Source organism: Ahaetulla prasina, chromosome 7 (assembly GCF_028640845.1).
Source record: "Ahaetulla prasina isolate Xishuangbanna chromosome 7, ASM2864084v1, whole genome shotgun sequence".
In the NCBI taxonomy this organism is placed as follows: Eukaryota; Metazoa; Chordata; class Lepidosauria; order Squamata; family Colubridae; genus Ahaetulla; species Ahaetulla prasina.
The window spans coordinates 70,818,863-70,841,834 of record NC_080545.1 but is presented as its reverse complement, the minus strand read 5'-3'; the positions used below and the strand labels follow the sequence as shown (position 1 = coordinate 70,841,834).

The following is a 22,972-nucleotide window of genomic DNA, read 5'->3' as shown; positions in this document are numbered from 1 at the left end:
AATAGATGAAAACAGAAAAGGCAAATCAAATTCCAGTGCTCCTGAAACTGTTTCTTCTTCTTTAGGTACAAGTTTTAAGAAATTAAAATTAAACTGGGAGACTGTGAGTTCTAGTCTCACCTTAGCTATGAAAGCCAGCTGGGTGACCTTGGGCCAGTCACTCTCTCTTAGCCCAATTCACCACCACCCCAGGGATGTCATTGTGGGGAAAATAGGAGGAAGGTGGTATATGTTGGATATGTTTGATGCCACGAGTTATTTGTAAAAGCAATAAAATGGGAGATAGATAGATGATAGATAGATAGATAGATAGATAGATAGATAGATAGATAGATAGATAGATAGATAGATAAAGTAACTTTACAATTAAGGAGAATTGTAAAACCAGATTTTAGTAAATTTATCATGCTAGTCAAAGAAAATAAATTCCCTAAACAATTCCCAAGCAAATTTGGAAGTAACAGTAAAGTATTAATAAAGATGGAAAAAGTCATAATGTAATATAGTGTAAACCACAAAGAATGGTTTGAAAATATGAAAACATATTATCTGTTATTGTATAATTTATATTGCATAATTTAATGCATATAATATTTACATATAATATTATATGCCCATATAAATTTTGAGAGAAAAAAGATTCAATATAGTTTTTTTTAAAAAACTAAAACAAAAGGGTGTCTGCAGGGCATGCTTATCTTTCACATATCCCTTCCATGAAAAAACATGTCTAGTTCATTTGTCTAGAAAAAAAATGCATCAATGAACAGAATTAGATAATTAGGTATTTATTTTTCTGTATATTTACTCATTACGTATTTAAAATATCCGAGATACTATTGTAAAATATAAGGCAGAGGTTCCCAATCTTTTTCGCCCGCGGCTCCCCCGGAAATCCGACCTGCAACTGCGCATGCGCACCAGACGCCCCAGAAATGGCGCATCAGCGCCAGACCCAGCGGGCGCAGATATTCCGCGGCGCCCCCATGACGATAGCGCGGCTCCCTGGGGAGCCGCGGCTCACACTTTGGGAATCACTGATATAAGGTATTTCAACTTACATTTTTACTTAATTTTTTTTACTTAACACTTTTAAAATTCTATGGTTCATGTTTGATAAAGTAGGGTTTGTCTTGCTTCATTAAAACTTCAGAAATTAGTAGATGAACCTCTCCACAACATAGATATAAACATTAGAATATTTCCAAGCCTGTAGATTACATTGGTTTTAACATAAAGTAGCAGATAGTATCAAAAACAAACAATCTCACATCAAAAGCTTTCCAGTTTTTCCACAATTTGATGTGTATATGTAACTCAACCTCAGTATCTGTCACTGAAGAAAGCTTACCCCTTGCCTGACCTATTTCTGACAATCTCAGCAAAGTATTAGACAGATACCTTCCTATACACAATTACACCACCTTGATTAGTTCCTTCCCCTTCCTGCAGTTGTGTCCTCCAGTCATATCACAATAGCCATCACAGAATAATGAGTTTATTACCGTCAATGACACCTTTGAGAAAAAGAGAATTCTTTTTCCTACCTACAGGCAATCAGGAAATGACAGCTTCTAAACTGATCACAGCACTCTCTCTAGGGTAGTCTCAGTAGGAAACAAAATTTTAAAAATTCAGTAGCGAGTTAATATTCAATTGCATATACCTCTCTATGTTTACAAAAGGGCAACTTTTTAGTACATTGAAAATCCTGAAAAGAATACAGTTCAAAAGAAGCAGCTGTATACTTTTAGAGAGAAACTTTCCACACCTTCTCTGTTCAAAGCGTGTTGGCTCGTACAAATCGTTACTCACCCAGAGGTACATCATGTCAGTTTGGGCAATTCCAGCCCAGAACCTGATGGAGTTGATCCCAGAATGAGAGACCAGACTAAAAAGTGATTACCAAAAAACGTGGAAGGGAAGATAGAAATTAAACAGATAAAGGTGGTCTCTCTTCCCCTACTTCTCACTTTGTTTGGCTCTCCTGTTTACACTTCCACTCTTTCTCTTTTTCTCGTTCTCTATCTTTGGGAGTTCCCAACCCTTGTGTGTGTCTGCGCGCGCGTCTCTATTGGTGTACTTGGAGCTCACACTCTCCATTTGCCTCTGGGGAATTTCTCGTCATTCTGCTTCTAAAAACACAATTGCTTCTTCAGATTCTTGCAACAGGCACGGCAGGGTGGAGTCAGCAATAAACACAAGCTAATTCCTAAAGCTATAGTATGATTAAAATAAAGCTTCTTTTAAGGTGAACGGAAACCTGTCTCTCTCGGGATAGAAAAGCAAAAGCTTCTTTTCAATACTTTCCAAGTTTGCTTTTCTGTACAACAATCATGAAAAAACTCTGAGAACATCATTTCGTAGTCTTGCCAAACCCTAGCAAAGCCTATAGCCATCAACAGCCATTAGTCAGCTTACCGAATCTCTTTACCTAGCCCTTAATATGTATTTGTAAATAGAGTTCTTAGTGGATTAAGTACAGAGACAGCCAGAAGAATGCCAGAACCAAAAGGACAGTTAGTAAAATATGCTGGAGGTTAGAGGGATAATACTAGCTCCCTACTGCCAATTTTAAAAAAAAGGAAGGGGGAGATGCAGTTTCTACTTTGTGCTCATCTTCTTCTAGAAAATAGTAGATGTAGTAGTAAATTCTGCAGGAAGTACTAGGTTCCAAGCGTCATGCTTGCCAAAAAGACTGGGATACCTCTTGTAACAGCATATGAATTCATATCCTAACCCACAATTTCAATAGCAGAACCATCAGAGGTAATTTCCCAAAGGAAATATTCTTGAACTGTAAAGCAGGTCTGGAAAACAAGATCCTACAGGCCCCGTCTTCACTGCCCAAAGGATAAGTGTCACTTTATCTCATAAATTCCATTTCCAACTAGTGCTCCAGCAAACTGGGAAAACAGGTTTGCTTCCCTGTTGAGAAAGAGGCATGTTTGATTCTGAGGCTCAATACGGTAAATCTTATTGCTTCTGCCTTATGCCAAGCTTTCTAAATAGCTACTTTAAGCACAATTCATGTAATCCAAGGATTAGCAATGAAAAAAATCTCTGAATGTCAACAGTGCAAATCTATATTTAGTTGAGGGAAAGCAATCTTGCCACAGACAAGCAATTTTTAAAATAAAGCAGTAATTAATTCCATTTTCATTCTATGATCAATCCTTTACTGAAACTAGAGCAGAGAGCTCAAAGAACAACATAAGCTATGCTAACAATTATTTTTGAGCATCATAACAACCTTATTAAGTCTTTTTAACTTGCATAGAATTAGAAACTGCCTCCTTACTTCTTGCTTTTCATTCAGGGCTTAAGCTTTGCTTCTTTTGTGCTATGGGAGATTTTGTATTTTTTGACCTCCAGGAATCCAGGGGACCCAGGAACTTCATAACAAAGAGAGAAAGAACAACCAAAATAATAATGTCTGTGGATATTTAAGTATATATTTGTTGGTATTTATATACCTTTTTCTTATTCCCAACTGTAAATCTCATAGGATTGTAGAAAAGCAGTATTATGAGCACTGAGTGTTTGACCAAAGTCCTTCTTTAGAGCAGCAAGAGTCTGCCTGTATAGTGTAACAGAATACTAATATGAGAAAAGATGACCCAGTTCTGTGCTATGCTATAATGCTAATTACGATTTCTGGAATAAATAATTGGTTAGTTTCACTCACTATATGTTTACAAACCATAATAGCTAGAGTCAAACAACACGATAAGCAAAAAGAAACAAATGACCTATGTCTTAATAAAAAAATACCTCTAGGCAAGTTGGGTGGCATATAAATTTTGTAAATAAATAATAAATTCAATATGATTTGTGAACCAAACTAGACAGATGCTTTCTAATGCGATACATTTTCTTAAAAAATTATTAATCCCAAAGTTCCTTTTAAATAAATAGAAAAGGAATAGCAAGGCAGGAAGTAGTGTCATAATGGTCAAGGACACTAATCCCAGAGAGGGTAGGACAGTGCGCTACCAATACAAAATATTATAATACAGCAGACTACGTGGATCCAGCCTTATGTTAAATGAAAGTAATAAAAATGGGAGGTATCTGACCAAGGAAAGCTTTCATTTACAAACAAGGTGTGACTTCTTATGAAGATCATTCTTGAAGGATCTTCTTTCAGGTAGTGTCTGGTGTTTCAGTGCCACTTTTACACATAGTCCTTGACATAGGACCACAATTGAGTCCAAAATTTCCACTGCTAAGCAAGACAGTTAAGTTTACAACCCTTCTTACCACAACTGTTAAGTGAATCACTGCAGTTGTTAAGTTAGTAGCACGGTTATTAAGTGAATCTGGCTTCCACATTGAATTTGCTTGTCAGAAGGTTGCAACAAGTGATTACATGACCCCCAGAACACTGCAACCCATCATAAACACATGCCAGTTGCCAAGCGTCCCAGTTTTGATCATGTGATCATGGAGATGTTGTTAACTGTTGTAAGTGTGAAACACAGCCACAAGCTGTTGTAAATTCAAACAGTCACTAAACGAATGGTTATAAGTACAATTTCAGTAGAGAGAACATATTGCAATTTCATTATGATCAAGGATTAATTCCTCATTGAGAATCATGTACAGGAATACAAATAAACAGCTTTCCCTGAACTCACATTTAAATCAAATTCAGTATAGAGATTTCTTATTTCCAGATCCATGAGAAATTACAACAAATCATTTTTATTGCAAAATTTCTTAGAAAACAAAACAATAAAGGACACAAGATTTAGGTTTGATATTGTCAAATTAGAGAGACAGTTTGGTGTAGTGGTTAAGGTACTAGGACAGAAATCAAATTTTAGTCCTGCCTTGTAAATGAAACTAGTCGCTCTCTCTCAGTCCAGGCAGTTGCAGGAGTTAACACTGACTCATAGGCAGGGGAAAAAATCAAAATAATAGAATTCAAGTTCTGCATATTAAACGTTGCATATATTCAACAGAATGAAGTCACACAATTCTGAACAATACTACCTCAGTTAAGAAGTAAAATATATCATGTGGGATTTTTCTCATAGCAAACACAACTACTGCTTTTTTTAATATGACTTGGAAATATCTGGATTTAAGCATTTTATAGCAAAATCTATGTGGCAATAAGAAATTATTATCACCTATTTTGGAGTTACATATTTTTCGGATGAAGAAGGATGCTTATCTTTTTACTACTAAATAATCTTATCATGATTGAATTCTACCAATGCTTTTCTTCTAATCCCAGTAGCATATATTAATATCCAATTTTGCCTCTATCTTATCTATTTCCTATCAAGAAAAAGGAAAAGGAAAGGGAAAAGGAAGGAAGGGAAGGAAGGAGAGAGAGAGAGAGAGAGAGAGAGAGAGAGAGAGAGAGAGGGAAAGAAAGAAAGAAAGAAAGAAAGAAAGAAAGAAAGAAAGAAAGAAAGAAAGAAAGAAAAAGAAATTTGATTTTTGACAGCTGGTTTTATATAGAAAATTGATGATTATTGGATTCTTTCTTCCAGCAAGTTTACATGTCTACATTAAAGAAAATCTTTAGAGTATCTAACACCATTTCTGTCTTTGATAAACTCCAGTTCAAAGATAAACTCTCCTTCAAGTTGAGTTCCATACATGTCCATGTAGTTTTCACCATGACAATACAGAAGCGTTTTACTATAGCTTTCTCCTGAGATGTTTTTTTCAACTTGGTAGTGTAATCTGCAGCCCTGTTATCTTCTAGCGGTCTCTCATCCAAGTATAAACCAGTCATAATCCTGCTTAGCTTTTTGACAGCAGCCATTTTTGGCTAATGTACGGTATGACTTAAAGTTTTTTTTTAAAATTTACATTTATATCCCGCCCTTCTCCGAAGACTCAGGGCAGCTTACAGTGTGTAAGGCAATAGTCTCATTCTATTTGTATATTTACAAAGTCAACTTATTGCCCCCCCAACAATCTGGGTCCTCATTTTACCTACCTTATAAAGGATGGAAGGCTGAGTCAACCTTGGGCCTGGTGGGACTCGAGCCTGCAGTAATTGCAGTGTTTTAATAACAGGCTATCTTACAGCCTGAGCCACCACGGTTAAACACTAGTTAAACACTAGCTCCAAGCTTGTCTCTCCACTAAGGCCCGTGCAAGGTTTTGGACTCTAAGTCAGAAATATGTGTTTTCATTTTGAGAAAAAAGTTTGAAAGCACTTTTTAAAACTATCATTTCTGTTCCTAATATGCGTAATTTTTAACTGAATTCCAATTGTTCTGGCTTTCTACTTACATACAGTATCTACTTTCATTTCCTTTTTACACGTATGTGAATATAAATCTGCCTATCAACTACGATTTTTCACTTACTATTTTAAAAAATATAAATAGTTTGCTATTGGAAAAGAAAAGCATAAGCTCTCAATCATTTAAATGCAATACTAATAATATGTTCACTTTTCAAATATATAAATGCAGTAAGATATGAAAGAGAGGAGTTGTGCTACTTTTAACCAATTGTATCCCAGAAATCCACTATGTAACTGTAACACTTGCACAGACAAATTCCACATTGTTTGAGGAAAAAGTGTAAGGGGGTGGGCAGTGAAGATTATTTTCTTTTCATCAAAAAATAAGGCTGATAGGAAAATGTAACTGAAGTACAGTTCTGAAGAGATATCTGTTCAGAATAAGCAACTGAACATTTAGAACAATAAAATCTTTAAATGTGGGACGCAACAAGGCACTCAAATACATACATTATCCCACTCTTTATCTGTAAATAAGTGAAGTGTCTCAAACATATATGCTACTAAGGAAAAGAAACAAAAGATGGCTAGACAATATAACCTGGCTGTCACATTTGAGTTTGCTATTATAATGTTCCTGAAAGCAACCACCATCCTTTTGAATAATTCTGTCAAATATCTGGAAAAAAGGGCTTCTGACCACAAAAAGCAGTTAGTTCTAGCACAGGTCTCAAAGAGTTAAAATCGGATAAAACTGAACCAAGGACAAAACAGCTATCTTCTGTGTGGGTGGTGCCAGAAACCATAAAGTCATTTACTTATGAGTGGATATACTGCTGAAAAGGAAGGGAGAAGATACAGGTCATAAGGCCCTGTTTGGTAAATAGCAATATGGCATCTGCTCAGGTTTGATTCAGACTGTCAGATGATTCTGTTCTTTTATCGCAGGCACTTAGAGAAAAGAGCCTTTGACCTTGGTTAGAAAAGCTATTATCCTCTAATTATATCTTTTTTGAATCACACAATCCAGCATGCAATTAATATTAGCAACAAAGGAAAAACTGTTCTGATGCCCATAACGTTAGTATTATAGGCCACCCTCTATGAAATAAAAACCCACTCGTTTCACCCTAAAGCAGCATAACAAAAGGATTTGTGGAATCAGAAACCCTTTCCAACTAAAAAGGAACAGGTTATATTTTAAACAAATACAAGCTTTCAAAAAGATGTCATCTGTACGAAGCATAAGACCTCCTTTATGAGCAGGGAAAGATTTTAGCTTGTTTCATCCAAGAACAACCAAATCATTATTAATGTTCTATAGGTAAGTCACCAAACTAGGTATGGGGCAGTTGGTGTATTGCCTCATTCTATGTTTATCCATGTGCCAGCAGAAAGTCTCTATATTTTTCTTCTTGAAGCAAACATTTGTGAAACAGAACCAAAACACGTAAGGAAATATTCTTTATGAGCAGAAATATGGCTTCTCATCTGTGAAAAATAGTTTGGGTGGCATGTACGATAGGGTATCAGCTTCAATCAGAAAGATATAGAAATTGGAATAAAAAAAGATATCACTCAAAAATTGTATATTTGTATAATAATTGTATTTCCCATTTGCCATAATTCAGCTCCAGTTAGTCTGATCTAACTAAGAGGTTCTAGAAATTTAAAAAAAACCATTCTTTCTGTACATCAAAAACTGCCCTATATCCCTGAAATACAGTAGGGGCTCTGACAATAAAATAAACTACAACTTGTCTTTTACATAATGAACTGCTAGGCTGCATGATTAAAAAAAAGGTCTGTCTAAAATAATTATGTCTTTGCAAGTCCAGCTAATTAAGAGGAGTTCAAGGACAGAATTGATATTAGGCAAGAAGCTGCCAGACAGGATACGGTGACAGCTGGAATAGTTTGGATTAAACAGTAGACTAGTTCTGCTGGGATACAAATGGGGAGTTCTCGAATCCAAATCCAGAAAACTGTTAACTGATTTTCTTGATAAGCAGAGAAAAGTTTGATAAATTACTGTCATCTTATGTGGGGTGCCGCAGGGGTCGGTTCTCTCGCCCCTCCTGTTCAACATCTATATGAAGCCACTGGGTGAGATCATCCATGGTTTTGGGGTGAGGTGTCATCTGTATGCTGACGATACGCAACTGTACATTTCCACCCCAAATCACCCCAGTGAAACTGTCGAAGTAATGTCCCGGTGCCTGGAGGCCGTACGGGTCTGGATGGGGAAAAACAGGCTCCAGCTCAACCCAGCCAAGACCGAGTGGCTGTGGATGCTGGCATCTCGGTATAATCAGCTGAGGCCATCGCTGACTGTGGGGGGCGAATCTTTGGCCCCCACGGAGAAGGTTCGTAATCTAGGCGTCCTTCTGGATGCACGGCTATCGTTAGAAGAACATATGACAGCCGTCGCCAGAGGAGCTTTTTATCAGGTATGCCTGATTCGCCAGTTACGTCCCTTCTTCGACCGGGATTCCCTATGCACAGTCACTCACGCCCTCGTCACTTCCCGCCTGGATTACTGCAAAGCTCTCTACATGGGGCTCCCCTTGAAGAGTACTCGGAGGCTTCAGCTGGTCCAGAATGCGGTCGCACGGGTGATAGAGGGAGCAGCTCGAAGCTCCATATAACACCTATCCTGCGCAGGCTGCACTGGCTTCCGGTTGCCTTCCGGGTGCAATTCAAGGTGTTGGTTCCCACCTTTAAAGCACTCCATGGCTTAGGACCGGGGTACTTACGGGACCGCCTCCTGCCACTGGTGGCCTCCCATCGACCAGTGCACTCCCACAGAGAGGGTCTCCTCAGGGTGCCGTCGGCCAGACAATGTTGACTGGCGACCCCCAGGGGGAGGGCCTTCTCTGTGGAGGCTCCAGCCCTCTGGAACGAGCTACTCCCAGGGATACACCAACTCCCTGACCTCCGGGCCTTCCGGCGTGAGTTGAAGACTCTTTTATTCCATCGTGCAGGACTGGCCTAATAGTTTTAATGGGGATTTTAAGAGTTTTTAAATACTTTCAGCCTATCTAAATTAACTCTTTTAAATCTGTTTTAATTTTTGTATCCATTGTTCTTAGTTGGCTGTAAACCGCCCTGAGTCCTTCGGGAGAAGGGCGGTATAGAAATTGAATAAACATAAACATAAACTCTGAGAGCAATACAACTGATCATCCACCCATTCATAATACTTAGTGAAAAATTATTTCCCTAAGAAGGAAAAAAGATTTGAATAAATATGGATGTTTTGAGTCGGAAAAAAATAAGAAAATATATTATGGGATACTTAATTATACAGATAATTTTGTTTCTCAGTTACTTGTCCAGTGTTTCTCAACCTTAGCAATGTTTACATAGCTGGAGAATTCTGGGAGTTAAAGTCCACTCATCTTAAAGTTGCTAAGGTTGAAAACCACTGTGTTAGACACATCGATCATGTTGTGGATTAGATAATGGTCTTTTTAATACTAAGCCAAAGTATTAGTTTTGTTAAATAATCAGTCATGGATAATTAATGGCAATACTAACAGTATTTAACAACAGTAATATGTTGGAAATGTTACTGAGTTGACTAAGTGCTACATATATTCCAAAACAGTGTTATGACCTAATAACTAATGTTGCCAGGAGGTTAAGAACTGACAGAAAACAGCTGCTTTATCAGCAGTAACATCAGGTGGGAAGTTTAATCTAGAACTTTGAGGCATATATACTTTTGTGGATGAAATACATATGGCAATATACTAGCAATATGGAAGACATTATACATTTTCCATGGACAACACCTCAATGGGTGAAAATCAAGTACAATGACATTAAAAAAGACATTATTAATACAGCATTAATGGACGGTGGGCTCCAGTAGGAGGCAACATTAAAAGAAGTTGCAATATTTTAACACTGAAGGGAATATGAAGCTTGCAAACTCCCACATTCACAGCCATCCAGCCTTCATCTGAGTCTAAATCAGTATCTTCATGAGTGATAACTGTTACTTCTACTATAGTCACCAAGGAACTCTTCCAATCTTGAAAAACGTGTTAGTCCTTCAGGATGAACTTAAAAATCTAAAGATGCAAAAAGTGATGTAGAAGCAATCTCATCCATCTCGCTCTATTAAACTGGACCTTCCAGGAAAAGGCAATTTTCATGGAAATTGACAGAGGAAGGACAGCTCTTTCAAGAATCTTCTACTTTTGTAGAACTAGTTGAATGTCTCACTAAAAAAAATATTTGGACTTTTTTCTTAAGGGTTTTCATTTTCTAAAAAAAAAAAAAAAGTTTTGTTTACTTCTTATGAGATTATTCTATCCAGAAATTGTATAAAAATAACTATGAGGTTTTATGGCAAAAAGTTCAGAAGGAGTTGATTGTTTGGAAAAAATTGCAATTATCCTTGCTGGGGAGAATAGCTGCTATTAAAATGAATGTTTTACCTAGATTTTTATTCCTCTTTCAGATGATACCAATAATTAAGAAAGATAAGAAGCTTGAGGAATGGCAGAAGGGAATTAATAAATTTATATGGGAAGGTAAAAAAGCTAGGGTTAAAATGAAAATAATTCAAGATTCCCGGGAAAGGGGAGGTTTAAAAATGCCCAATTTTAAATTATACTATGAAGCAGCTGCTCTCTCTGCAATAAGTGATTGGTTTAATTTAACGGAGGAAAGAATTTTGAATATAGAAGGTTATGACTTGCTATATGGATGGCATGCATATTTAATTTATGACAAAAAGGTGGATAAGGTCTTTAAAAATCATGTGTTAAGAACTGTTCTTCTGCGTGTTTGGAAAAAATACTCTTACAAACTAAATTATAAGGTTCCTATATGGGCAAGTCCTAGACATACAATAGAGAATATAAATATAGAACAGAATCAGGAAATGATTACATATAAAGATCTTTTGTATACTGAAAGAGGTAATTTGCAATTAAAATCTCTGCACGTACTAAAAGAAGAAGGGAAAAATTATACTTGGTTTCAATATGAGCAACTACGTGCTAGATGGAAGGAAGATCAGAAAATTGGTATAGAGCAGAACGAGGGAAATTTGGTAAAGCAAATTAGAAATCAGTCTCAGGAGCATATAAAGAGATTGTATAATGTGTTACTTGAAATAGATTCTGAAAGGGACTTGGTAAAGGACTGTATGATAAAGTGGGCACAAAATTTTCAGGAGCCAATATTATTGGAAACTTGGGAAAAAATTTGGGTTAGAAATGTTAAATTCACGCAGGCACAGAATCTGAGGGAAAATTTTTATAAAATGTTTTATAGATGGCATTTAGATCCTAAGAAATTATCATGTATGTACCCAGATATGCAAGCAAAATGTTGGAGATGTAATTGTGATGATGCTACATATTTTCATATTTGGTGGACTTATAAGGATATAAAGGCCTTTTGGATAAAAATTTGGTGGATTTTACAAAATGTTTTGAAAAAGAAGATAAAGTTCCTGCCGCAATTTTTTTTGTTGGGAATTATTACGGACTGTACAGTAATTGAGACTAAATTGATTTTAAATTTAATAACAGCAGCAAGATTACTAATAGGACAATATTGGAAGAAAAAAGAAGTACCTACAATAGAAGAATGGATATTGAAAGTTGCCAATTTGGCTGAGATGGCGAAGATATCAGCCTTTTTGAAAGACAATACGCAAGAAAGATACTTAAAGGAATGGGAAAAATGGATTGACTATATTCAAAGTAGATATCAGACTAAGAGTTATCAGACTGTTTTGAATGATTATGATGTATTATTTTGATTGTTTTGGGGAAGTTAGGAATTGATGATTGTAGGGGTATAATTAAGTTGGGACGAAAATTTTTTAGCATATGTTTGTTTTATTTTTAACTATACCTTGTGCTCGTTCTGGGAAGTCGGGGGGGGGGAGGGGGGTTGTGAAGGGAGGGGGAGGGGAGGGGGGGAGGGGAGGGGGAAAAAATTTTCTGTAAAACTTTTTGAATAAAAAAAAAAAAGAGATTAGTCTATCCCCATCCCACCCACCCCCCAAATCCTCTAATTACATATCTATGAAGTATGACCTATAGAAATTGCTTCATGTTTCTCCATTTTTGCTATTTTAATTGCTAATAAGTTAGGATTAATTGTGCTCTCTCACAGACCATCAGCACTCCGAGGTGGGCTGGTCTAGGAAATCAAAGTCACACAAGCTAATGTTATCTTTATTATAAAATTATAGTAACAGAATCTTGCGAAAATAATATAATTCCCCCTAGTATTGTCTGAGATGCTTACTCAAATTATAAATCTGGCCCAGATTCAAATTTCTTTTGACAGACTTATTTTGGTTTCTCAAAGTTATTCCTTTTTCCCATTATACACACACTGGGATTAGAGGACGGATGTCAGGGAAGTTAGTAGTAGCAAAAACCATCAAAGTACAACCCTAAAAGGCAGGAAGTCACCTAGTCCAATCCCTTGCTCAGTCAAGGATATCTAATGGCCCAGCCTCTTGTAAAAATCGTCAAGAAATTGAGAGCTCCTGTAGGTAATTAGCTCTACTGCTGAATAAGTTTTACTACTAAATCTCTTGTAATGTTTAACCAAAATTCACCCTCTTGCAACCTGTACCTCTGAGTCCTGAGGAAGAAGCCAAGAAATTCAGAATCTGGTGTACGATTGGTTGGCATCAATACAGCAAAACCATACAGATGTTAGCCCTTCTTCTAAATTCCAACTTACCTTTACTCCTTTCTTACTGAACTCTACTTGCTTTTTCTTTCTTTCTTATTACTTTATTTTGTTCAAGCCATTTACATCCATGTAATTTTTGCTGCCATGAGAATATGTTTAAGTAAGCTAATCGTCTCGAAATGGTATTTTCTGTGCAAACTTTGGAGGATTTTTTTAGTCCTGTTTCCCATCTTTAATATTTAAAAATGTAATATTTATCCAGCTTTCCACCCATCACCAATGGTTTTGTTGCTAATTTATTTTACATATAAAGGAAGCAGGAGTCTCTGGGTCATAGTGTAAAGTCTTATAAATGTATAGTACCATGAATATTGGTTGCTTGACATGACAAATAGTTAGAGACCTGTACAATAGAAATAAAACATATCCTTAAAATGTAAATGTATATTTAAAAATAACTCAATAATATAATTTTTAGAGATTACTTGTCAGCCTTTCCAGATAGACCAGACAGGTAACACCCTGTAGATGAGATAATTCTAATTTTATTGTAAGGCTATATCAACAAATCTTACAAGTCTGAAAGTACACATCTCCTTTACAGCCAGAAACTGTAGGGGAAGTCCCTTCCAGGCCTCTTCCTCAACCCAATCTGTAGCTGTAGGCTCTGACTTCTCTTATCTGACCATTCCCTAGGGCAGCATCTCTTCCTTCCCCTCTCCCAGGTCATTCCTCTATAACTTTACAGCATTCAAGGAAATATTAATTCTACAGTATTATTTATATCTGTATAATTATAAAGCAGGTTGGCAGCAAAATGCCACCGAATTCTGTTTTGCTGGGTTAGGCACTTTTAAAAATATATATTGAATGATGAACAGTTTCATACCTTGAATTTATCTTCTCAATTGCTCTGAACATTTTTATTGTTTAGCTGCCACCGCCTGAAATCATGATATCATGATACAAATAGTCAGAACGGTCATTTCTATTTATTTTGTAGCTTCTAAGACTTTAGAATTTAAAATCATTTCATTTTAATGTAGCATTCCAATGGCTAAAGTTGCAACAAGTAACATTATGGATTCTTTCGTTAACATCCCTTAAAGTACAGCTTAAGAATTGTCTGAACCTAACTTTTCTATATTAAGAGAAAGATGCATCTATGGAAATAAAAGCTACAAAAGAAACTCACACAATGGAAGAAGAAATGTTGGGAGTTAAATTCTATTTCAGACACAAAAGACATAGAAAGGGTGACTCTTGCTTCATATTAAACAAGCATTGAACAGTATGGAACAAGACAGCTGTCATGAAGACATCTCTGGGCCCTTCCAGCTGCCAGGCACCTAGACAAATACATGTCAACTACTAAATCCTTTCTGTCTTACAACTCAAACATTTGCAAGAAAGGGTCAGATCCATTTCACAATTGTTGTCAGACTCTTAGGAGGAAGAGTTCCAGGACTGACTTCGCTGTTCATATGAATAGATGACATATTGTTCACCTCTTATTCCAAGAGATAAGCGGATATTGCCAAAAAATAAGTTCACGGAGGTTTTATTCCCTATCCTTCATATGGAAAATCATGTTAGAATCTCATGGGCATTTTAGTTAACTGCAGAGAAATCTAGTTCAGAAACACTGTGACTCATGTCCTCATCTCAGATTTGGACATCTATAGAGTGTTTGTCCTTGGAAATGATTTAGTTGCTGCAACTGGTCAAAAATGCAATGACCTAGCATGGAAGAGAACATTGAGAAAAGTTATTCTTCAGCCATTGCACTGGTAGCCAATGCTCATTACCTTTAAAGCTCTAAATGGCAACCTGAAAGTTACAGGATCATCTTTTCCACTCAGATTTCGCTTGGCCAGTGCATATATCCCAAGTGCTCTGCTATCGTATGAGTTCTCACTCTTCTGAAGAGAAAAAAAATTGAGCCAGGAGTTACATATTCTTGGTTGCAATCCTTGTGTCATGGAAAACCATGGCCCTGAGATTCTGGTGCCCCCAATTTCACTCACTTTTCATAGGGCTTTTAAAAACTGTATCATTCCAACAAGCTTTTAATACAGACATTGGACCTGGACTGACTTGGTAGGTCTACTTTGTTAGGTTTGGGTATTATTTTATTTTATAATTTACTTGATATAAGCCACTCTGATTTCATGTATTAGTTATTTTACTTTGTAAACTGATAAATAATGCTTTAGCTTATCACAGTATTCTCGCTTTGGTTTTTAATTGCTTCAGATATTTCTACAGATAACAATTTTTATCAACAGTGAGAACTCCACTATAAGCTACTTCAGGGCACCAACTATAATTACCCTTTGTGTAAGTTAATGTAAATAGCCTTTTTTCACTAATTTGCCTAGGCAGAAAATGAAAAGAGTCTGAAGATTCATGTACTATACATGAAGCCATACTCTGAGTTTTAAGAGCAAACCATGCATAGACATGGTGACAACTATTTGTTATCTTCCCCTCCCCTCAAAAAAAAAACCCCTCTAAATTTTGACACTAGCACCCTTAAATTCATAGATACAGATGCACATCTGGTTTGATATTCAAAGATTTAATCCTATAGTTGTAAGTAAGTTGTAAGTAGGTTGGGTTTTTTTATTTTTTATTTTAGGAACTGCAGTTATGTCCATTTAAGTCCACAGATCAATCAAAAAGATCTCAGTGGGTTATACTGACAGTCAGTAGTGGGTAGAAGCGGTGGTGGCAGTAGTTAGAGTGCAGTATTGCAGTAATTCTGCTCTCTGCCAGCAGTTCAATTCTCACCAGCTCAAGGTTGATTCAGCCTTCCATCTTTCCGAGGTCAGTAAAATGAGGACCCAGATTGTTGGGAGCTTAAGAGAGGGATGTAAAGCACTGTGAAGCGGTATACAAGTTTAAGCGCTATTGCTATTACAAAAGCAAAAGCAAACTTGAGACACCTAAATTCAAACTGATCCTTAGCCATGGAAATTTGCTTCGTGGTGAGAGTAGTCAGTCACTTTCTCTCAGCTCAATCCACCACACAGGATTACTGTTGTGAGAATAAAATGGAGATCTCCTTTTAAGTCACCTTGAATTCTTGGGGGAAAAGTTGGGATATAAATTTAACACACATCCAAAATAAACTAATGCTGGTGAAAGTAGAAATAAAGAAAAAATGAGGATGATCAGTAGCAAGAGAAATGGACTCAGTTATGGTGATCATAAGTGCGCTGTTAGAAGACATGAAAAACTAGGTTAGGGACAAGAGTACCAAGGATAAAATCTATCTATTTTAGAGGGGATAGAGGGGGATAAAATTGACACATATATAAACATGGCATATTAAATGTAGTCAATTCCATTTCTCAGGTTTTTAAAAAAATAAGAATTATACTGAAGAGACAATTAGTTTATTGTATTTTTAAATTTTAGTTCTGATGAAATCATGTTATTACTGTTATTACTGTCTTTTATTACTTTTATTACTGTTACCATGAATGCCATTATTGTTAAAGAAAGAAGTAAATATTACTTTTAGAGATTTAGATAAGTACAAAGCTAGAAAAGTGTCTTTACATATATTTTGAATAGCACACTTGTCTGCAATAAAGCAATTCAGCTGAAGCTTCTGCTGCTAGCTAATTTTTGAATTTGAGTTTCAAGTTTTGAAGAATAGAGATTCATTGTTACATCAAGTGAAGTTGGATAATAAGTTTGATGACTACACACACACAAACACACACACACACACCTTCTGTTGGATTCTCAATGAGATCAAATATTGCAGATGCAAGCATCTTATTTAAATAACATTTGACAATTTGAAGTTTCAGGAATTAAATCCTTTCATTCTATTTTTATAAAAAGCCTCTTCAATATTTGAGAAAATGAAAGATTATATTAAAGTGGTATGAAGATGACCATTATGTAAAAGATTAACTTCTTTTTTCTTATAAATCTCTGTACTTACTTGACCTTCTACTACAGAAAATTAAACATCTAAATAACGTATTGTTTTATTATGACAGGTAAGACAGAATTTAATTATCTAGCACTGAGAATTTTTAATGTGCTGAATTTTCTATTGAATGTTCTACCACAAGGTTGTAGAACCTCTGGGTGGCACCCAAAATTTGAATCACTCTCTTGATGACAATGTACTTATGCTAACTTTTAGGTTTACTATTTTGTTCTTCCTGTTCAATTTTTTTTTTAATTTATGCCGTTGCTGAAGACAAGTTTCCTTGGTTCAAATGTGTCTCGAAGATACTTATAGAGTCTAATTTTTTTACAAGCCTTATATATAATGTTTGCTCCTCCATCTAATACAAACTGGAAAGGTTTTACTACTGTTAGGTTTCTATCATCACTGCTTCAAGAATGCCCTGCTGAAGTTTTCAACAAAATATATACAGTGTTCTGGTCAGGAGCAGCTGGAAGAAGAAATTAACTATGGCAACACTATTTGCTTCCTCTTTTACCACTTCGGGTGTCGAGGGATACGGTGACACCAGTGACATATATTTATTCTATATGTATTTATTCTACAACAGCAACAAAAGTTGTTGCTGGAAGCCTTTTGATTTTTCTCAGATAGTGCTTGATAAAGCAATCTGATTAAGGGCAAATGAAATTGGGAATGGACTGGTACACAGCCATTTTACACAGCTATGTACTAATTACCATCGGCTTGTTGACTACATATAGCCTTTTTTTCCCTTCATTTTTTTCTGCCAGACTCATTTAACAGTTGAACTAAATAGAATCTTCCTACTCCAACCCTCAGTTTTTCTACATCCTTCTGGAATGTCAAAAGCAACCTCCTAACTTTATTAGTATATTTCAAGGCTTCCTGGAAACAGCCAGAAAATAAGCTTTCAAAATAGCTTTTGCAGGAAGAATGCTATTTACTACTGTGGCATGGGTTTTGGGTTGCTTGGTTTTTCTTTCACATTAGTCAAAAGAGACAACTATTCCAGAGTTCAATTTGTTCCCAATAATACTTAGTAGTTCCTGGGTAATGAGTGCCCTCTTATGGCAAAGAGCAACCTAAGCCACAAGAACTGTTCCCCAAATGTGCCACGTTGAAACTTATTCTTTATAAAAATAGAGCCACTTTTTTTTTGGCTTTACAAGGCACAGTCAAATTTTTCGGAGCCACGTCTTTTCTCCAGCATTGTATCACTTATAGGAGCTTTGAGACTTTATGATTAAAGAACTCTAAAACTGTAAATCAATTAAAATTTTTATCCAACAGCTGGTTCTTGTTATTTTTATATTCCATGTATTTTTATATATTTAATCAGTGTACATGTTTTGTTTTTTCCTGAAAACAAGCATCGTATTTTTCGGTATATAAGATACACTCTCCCCCAAAAAGTGGGTGGAAATGTCTGTTTTTTAATTGTCGTTTTTAATCTGTATTTATATGTATTTTAACTGCCTGTGAACCGCCCTGAGTCCTTAGGGAGATAGGGCGGTATATAAATTTGAAAAATAAATAAATAAAAATAAATAAATACAGCGAATGTTGCCGAAGCCCCGCCCACCCTTTGGCCTCTGTCTCCCAGCAATTTGCCTCCTTGCAGCAAACAGCAAACAGCCTGGTCAGCTTCAGCCTGATTTAGCACGAGCAGCTGATTGGCGGTTGGATCTGCCTCTTAGAATGCTGCCTATCAGCTGTTCCAGGCTGCAGGGATTGCCACCGCCACCTATCCCTGCTGCCTGGAACCGGCTGAAAACGGTGCATGCGGAGGCTGAAAATGGGGCACGTGAAAGCGACGATAGGTGGCAGGGGTGAGGGGGTGGCAACCAGGGGTGAAATGCTCCCAGATTGTCCAAACTGATAGCGATGGCGACCAGTGGTTCGGAGAACTGGAAGCAATAATCCCTGCCCCCATGCCCTGCACACCCAATCGCCCGCTCAACTGCTCACCACTTCTTCCTGCCATTCAATTTTCCCGCTACTTGCTTTTCCCGCCATTCGCTTTTCCCGCCACTCGCTTTTCCTGACTCTCAGCGCTTCCGGCCCAACCCCCCACCTCCAACCTATATAAATTCCCCTTTTCACACAGCCCAGCTACTTCACCCAGACGTTCGCCAACGCTTGCCCACTTGGACGCCTCGCCTCACTCAGATGCCTCATCTCGCTCGGACGCCTTGTCGATGGCCGCTCACTCAAAAAGGTAAGCCTTGCTGGTTGCAGCCTAGTGTTCCACCCCCGCCAATCCCCAGGATCGCGTAGTTCACACAACCACCGGGGATTGTTTGAGGGCCACATGCTGTCCTCCGGGTTTGCCTACCTGGCCTGGTTAATCCACTCGCTAACCACCCACCCTTCCCTCCAGCCTCCAGCTTGCTTATCTTTGCTCTTTGGACTGAATCCCGAGGCACAGGTTGCAACGTTTGCCTTGCTTTGCCTGCTGCAATCCCTGCAATCAATCTCATCGGCAAGCAACTGAATCTGCCGGCCTGCCTGCCTTGTGCCTTCAATTGGGTAAGTAACTGGGTTTTTTGGGGGGGTGGGGGGTGGGGCTTTAAAAAATAGTTAATTGGGGTTTTTTTAGGATTTTTTTTTAGACATAGCCATTTAAAATTTAGGAAGTTTTGAATTTAGCTGCTTTTAACTAAAAATATAAATAAAATAAAATAATAAAATAAAATATTTGTGCAGCTTTCTGGGATTCTGTGTGTTTCTGTAGTGTTTCACTCTAACTACACAAACACACAAAATCTCACAAAGCTGTATGTGACATTTTGTGTGTGTAAAGTGTGAAAGTTGGTTTTTGAGGTTATTGTGGCTCTGTGAGGTTCCTGCTTGTTGCAGAGTCCATTTTGGGTGAAATGCAGCCGATGATCCAGCAGATTCAGAATGGCTGTGTGGAGATCCCAGCTTGCTCTGGTTATCGTCGCCTTATGCAACAGCGACCGGAACAGCTGGGGCTTGAATAACCCCACGAACGATGGCTGGTCAGGGGATAGGTCCTCATCGTCCAACAAGTCCTGATCCCTGATGTCATCCCCTGCTAAGGATACATGGCTGGGAGAAACTTCAGAATAATCATGTGCCCGTGAAGGAGCCTGATCTATTGATAAGTGAGATCTATCATCTTGGGAATCAGCACAGTCAGATACCCAAGAGCTGGTTCTGCGCTGCAGCTCCACAGCCAAACCTCGCTGGAAGGCCTCCTGGATGATGGTGGCCAGATCAGAAGCAATCAATGCCACAACCCCAGGGACAGAAGTGGCAGCTAGAGGCTCTGTAGGTTCCTGGAGAGTAGGTGCCTGAACCACCTGGGGCTCAGGTACTGGAGCTGGGCCAAAAGGATGTTCATTAACTTCCCCAGGTCTGGAGATCGAGGAAGAGGCCCCATCAGGGGAGAGAGCCAAGTGGGTGGCCTGGTCTGCCACGGCCTGTGGAGTCTCCTGGGCACTAGGGCCCAATTTTGCAGGAGGCAGGGTCGTAGGAGTGGTAGGCGTGGAAGGGGCTACCCTTTGGGGTGAAGCCTCCTATAGGGAGGATTTCCTAATCGCCCTCTCAATCACCTTCTCAAGTGCCTTATGGCATTTGAGAGCATCCTGACCGATTTGGAATGGGAGCAAGATGTCTTAGCCCATTTACTGTCTTGGGAAGAGGATGGAGCTTCCCTAGAGCTAAGGCCTCTCTTGCTGGAGCGATCGGGATTAGTGGCGGCCATTTTGAATTGCCAAGGCACAATGCCTCAAAGGCAACATGTGGCACTCTGAAATGGTGGCTGTCCAGGCATAGCAGGCAATCTGAGGCCTGTCCAGTCTGTTTCTACGGTAAAGTTCTTTCTGAGAAGCCAAAAACCACCCCGCAAACTCCTGTGCTGTTAGCCCCGAGAATGGGGCAATCTTATTGCGTTAGGGCTGAGAATAGCCTCTGTGCCGCTCCACTCACCGGAAAAGCCGAATCGGATCTTCAGCCGAAGATCCTCGCCTTCTGGGGTCCTGAAGCCTCAGAGACCCTGTCCTCGATCGGCTGGCATCCACATGATTGCCCAGGGTTCGGGTCCTCCGAAACCCCGGCACGGAGAAGCCAGCCGTATGGGCGAAGCTCAGGAACGCCGCAGAAGGCTCTGCCTTCGGCCGGGTCTGGCAAAAGCCGTTCACACCGGAATCGCAAGGGTCTACAACCAGATCCCTGGGAGATTGTGCCAATCCTCCAACTGCGGCTTCAGCGGGATCGGGCGTGAACCCTTCACGGTAGAATAGAGGCTAACACAGCTGCTTGCAATTACTGCAGGTTCTAGTCCCACCAGGCCCAAGGTTGACTCAGCCTTCCATCCTTTATAAGGTAGGTAAAATGAGGACCCAGACTGTTGGGGGCAATAAGTTGACTTTGTATATAAATATACAAATAGGATGAAGACTATTGCTAACATAGTGTAAGCCACCCTGAGTCTTCGGAGAAGGGCGGGATATAAATGCAAAACAACAACAACAACAACAACAAAGAATGTTCTTTCTGTGCCAACTCAGGAAGCTCAACTGCCCAAGGAGCTGCTGATTCAGTTCTACAGAGGAATTATTGAGTCTGTCATTTGCACCTCTATAACTGGCTGGTTCGGTTCTGCAACCCAACAAAAAAGACACAGACTTCAGAGGATTATTAGAACTGCAGAAAAAATAATTGCTACCAACCTGCCTTCCATTGAGGACCTGTATACTGCACGAATCAAGAAGAGGGCCGTGAAAATATTTACAGATCCCTCACATCCAGGACATAAACTGTTTCAACTCCTACCCTCAAAACGACGCTATAGAGCACTGCACACCAGAACAACTAGACACAAGAACAGTTTTTTCCCGAAGGCCATTACTCTGCTAAACAAATAATTCCCTCAACACTGTCAAACTATTTACTAAATCTGCACTACTATTAATCTTCTCATCGTTCCCATCACCAATCTCTTTCCCCTTATGACTGTATGACTGTAACTTTGTTGCTGGCAATCCTTATGATTTATATTGATATATTGACCATCAATTGTGTTGTAAATGTTGTACCTTGATGAAGGTATCTTTTCTTTTATGTACACTAAGAGCATATGCACCAAGACAAATTCCTTGTGTGTCCAATCACATTTGGCCAATAAAAAATTATATTCTATTCTATTCTACTTTTCGTAAATTTGAGGACTCAGAGGAACCACCAACAAGTTTTGTCAAGCTTGTTGAATTGAAGAAACAAGATGCAGAGACAATATGTTCTGCAGTTTTTAAAAGTTTATGTAAGGTTGGATTTACCCGGGACTACCTGCAAAAAAATGTAATAGCGTTCTGCTCTGATGGTGCCACTGTTATGCTTGGGAGAAAATCTGGAGTGAGCACCAGAATAGCAAAAGAGTTTCCAAACATCATCATATGGCACTGCTTGAACCATTGCCTCCAGCTTATTTTAGATGACGCCATAAAGGAAATAAAGCAAGTAAATCATTTTAAAATATTTATTGATAAGATATGCTCCATTTTTCAGCAATCCAATAAGAACAGAACTGAACTTGATGAAATATCCAAAGAACTTGACATTAACATCATAAGGATTGGTTGAGTTTTGGGGCCAAGATGGGCTGCCTGTAGTTTAAGGGCAACCATAGCTGTGTGGCATGCTTATCCAGTGCTACATCAATATTTTCATGCAAATGCAAAGTATTCTGATATGGCTGCCCATCTGGAAAATAAATATTGACGTTGATGATCGATATTTTGGAAGAAATCTCACTTCTTTCAACTGCACTGCAAGCATGCAATACGGACATAATAAAGGCTGAAAAACTGGTGAGAAGATCAATAAAAGTATTTGAACTGCTTACAAAGGGAAAGGGCCCATACAAAAGAAAAGTTGATGGACTAATTACCTCAGAAACCTTCAGAAATATCAACTTCATAGAAAATCATCAATTTGTTGGTCTTCATTGGGAAAAACTTTTAGACAGTATCATCAAACATTTGCAGAAACGACTTGATGGACTGTTAACATTTAAAAAACTGGTAGCCAATTGCAAGACACCACAAATAAACTACAGTTTCTGCATTTTTTGGTGCCAGAGTACTAGGATTTTG

General features: G+C 38.2%; 1 protein-coding gene across 9 annotated transcripts in view; it reads right to left on the bottom strand.

Annotated features, from left to right (window-relative positions):
• Positions 1–22,972, bottom strand: part of RBFOX2 (RNA binding fox-1 homolog 2) — a 230,781-nt gene that overhangs the window by 122,198 nt on the left and 85,611 nt on the right. The window contains exon 1 of one of the 9 annotated variants that reach the window (XM_058191236.1): positions 1,816–2,046. The exons of the other annotated variants lie outside the window; for them this stretch is intronic. Within the exon in view, the coding sequence (XP_058047219.1) occupies positions 1,816–1,830 (15 nt within the window). The 5' untranslated portion in view covers positions 1,831–2,046. Of the gene's footprint in view, positions 1–1,815; positions 2,047–22,972 lie in introns of those variants that run through there. 9 annotated transcript variants of the gene reach the window in all.